Raw genomic sequence first — 2,677 nt, 5'->3', positions numbered from 1 at the left:
GATCAGCGGAACTGAAACGTCTTCAGGTTTTCGACAACCGTTGTCTCAGAAGATCTCGTGTGGGTTGCTGTCGGTGAATTCGTAACGGGCCAATTAGAAAACAAGCGTTCGGTTGTGTAACAGGGACTTCTGTCAAAGAATGTGCCCGGCACCAAAAGCTGTGGTGATTAGACTATGCTTTGCGCATCGCAAATCACTGTTTGCTTTAGGGATGCTGTTTTCCGTGCCCAGTTCAGTGGCGCAAGCAGAGAAGTGTTAAACATTTAACCTGGTAGAGGGCGATGAAATCTGGGTGCCGTCGGTGTGACTCGCCTTCCAGGATGGAGTCCACGGGTTGCGAGTGGCTTTGTTCTTGTTAGTTTCTATCCAAACTGCTTGAGTTTTTGTGTATGTACTTTGGAATGATTGTGCTAGAATAGCACTAAGTCCCTTCTCTATTCCCTTTTATTCTTTTCTTCACAATAAGGCTTCCAAATAAATCATGGTTATACGGCAGCGAAGCATCCTTGTTGAACACTGATGTTAGGCTGTCAGTGGTGTTGATGATTTTAATGTCCTTGTTGCTGGTAATTGTGATTCTCACCGCGCCATTTCTTCGGTACCAACCATCCGCCAGTTTTGTCGTCAGCCTGCATCCATAAGCCCAACGTTTTCTTATGTTGCACGACTGAAAACACAGGAAAGGGGAAACCTAATGCCTGGAACTTTAAAAGACAGGTTGTAGGGGTAAGATGTGTAGGGTATGACAGTTTCTAAGTCTGATTTACTGCATCGGTCTGATTCGATGCGTTCTTGTAACTGTTTGAACGATGTATCAGCAACCGAACTCATGAGCTTAAGCGAAAGATACGTCATTGAGCTGTGAATCGGATACGAAGCTGCGCAGTTGAATCTCATCGGGTTATCCATCTCAGGACAATTGAAACTTGCTGTACAATTTCGGTTATCTGTGCGTAATTGGGAAGTTTTTAGAATTACGCCATGCTATATACAACTAATCAGAATTTCCTAACAATAATCCGCGACGCTATCTGACTGGATGTCCTTGAATGGCTGGTCAGTCGACTGCGTCATCGTTCAAGGCTTTAAGCCGATGAATCACATCACTCAATTATGAACACGTTCATCTGTCCAGACGTGAAAATTCGGGTGCGCCCAGCGTGCGCTGTTGGACTGATTGTACTACACTCGTCTCGGGTATTCCTTACTCGACATGACCAAAGGTATGTACGACTAATTAATTCTTGGAAGAAACGAGGCTCCAGTCCAGCGCTTCTTGTCTTGGAGTTGGCTAACCAGAATAGTGGCACCAGGACGATGGAGGACTGTTAAAATGGAACTGATGTGAACGTACAACTCCACATAAACGTACGGTTTAGATCATGTGACGTTTTTCGTTGTCACAGCCAACTCGTCGAATTTTAAGACAAAATCACTGCGCAAATATCTAGAGTCATGAAATTTCAGTGAACAGGTCAGTTTAAGGCAAGCATGTAACAATTTTTCACTGCTCTCGCCTAATCTACATGGCCTTTATTGACTTCTTTATATCAGTGTTCCGCATTGATGTTCAACCCTCACAAATCCATGGAATACGCTAAAAAATAAAATGTACGAGTTTTGATGGAAAACAAAACTATACCGTTTTTGTACTCATAGTTGGAGCACTTGAATTTTGTTGTCGATTGGACTAGTTTGCCGAACGTCTGTATAGCTCTTTTTCAAAAGTATTCGATGCAGTCTTTTTTCACTTCAGCCCTTTCAGTTCACTACGCAACCTCCTGGACCTAGCGACGGATCAGGCGCAAGAAACAATAAAACAGGCATATCACCACTCGACACAACTGTTCATCCCAAATCAGAACCAAAAGTTGGAAGTACGTGGGAAGAGTTGGATAAACTGCGGATCGATTTGGATAGTCTAGCGCGACCAAATAAGATTGATCCTCGGGCCCACGCCGGACCAAGTCTGCGTCAACTTCAGCAACAAAAGTCACCACCACTATCTCCCCCTTCACACAGTCAGTTTCCTCTGAGACCTCAAGCAGCTCTAGCAGGTATCACCACACTCATCTGTCCAGTTCTTGTTTATGTTGTTTCACTAAAGTAATCATTTCTAGAAAAGCTTTTTTCAATCCAGCTTTCCTCACTGGTGAATGCTTCTCGTATTAACTCACTGACACCAGCTTGTTTGATCATAATTAGTCATATAATTGACCATATTTGGGAGTTTTCAGGACTGACTCATTCCGAGTTTGAGAGTGGTTCGATCACTAAACACGAGGCAAATATATTATAGACTCCTGGTGGATTATCAATTTCAGCGTGTCCTCGGATTGACAGGACCATATTGTCGGATGCGTTCTGCTGTTCATGCCGACGCCAGCTTTCTTTAGCCTGTTGACCTTCATCTGGTTTCTTCCTGTTTGTCAACCGATCTTATCACTTCGGCTGGCGTTCACTTCTATGGTCCACACGAGGCAGCATATCCGGCTCAGCATAAACCATTTGTATTCATCCAGTTACACGCAGGAATACAACTGTCAACAGGCAAATCCTTATTTTACGGCCTTTGTAAAATCCAATGAAGTGTGTACATCCTTACATACCTAATGGTGTCGGTAGCTGTCATGATGGTAGAGTTGTGAGTGGGTCGGTCCAGTTCACGATTACTGTT

General features: G+C 43.8%; 1 protein-coding gene across 1 annotated transcript in view; it reads left to right on the top strand.

The window, feature by feature from the left end:
• Nucleotides 1-2,110, top strand: part of T265_07034 (hypothetical protein) — a gene marked incomplete at both ends in the record, with an annotated part of 37,905 nt that extends 35,795 nt beyond the window's left edge. The window contains one exon of the mRNA XM_009172458.1: nt 1,757-2,110. Coding sequence (XP_009170722.1) covers nt 1,757-2,110 — 354 coding nt within the window. The remainder of the gene's footprint in view (nt 1-1,756) is intronic.
• Between the last annotated feature and the right edge of the window lie 567 nt (nt 2,111-2,677).

This window comes from Opisthorchis viverrini (assembly GCF_000715545.1).
Source record: "Opisthorchis viverrini unplaced genomic scaffold opera_v5_158, whole genome shotgun sequence".
In the NCBI taxonomy this organism is placed as follows: Eukaryota; Metazoa; Platyhelminthes; class Trematoda; order Opisthorchiida; family Opisthorchiidae; genus Opisthorchis; species Opisthorchis viverrini.
The sequence above is the reverse complement of the archived record's forward strand: the minus strand, read 5'-3'. Positions and strand labels throughout refer to the sequence as shown.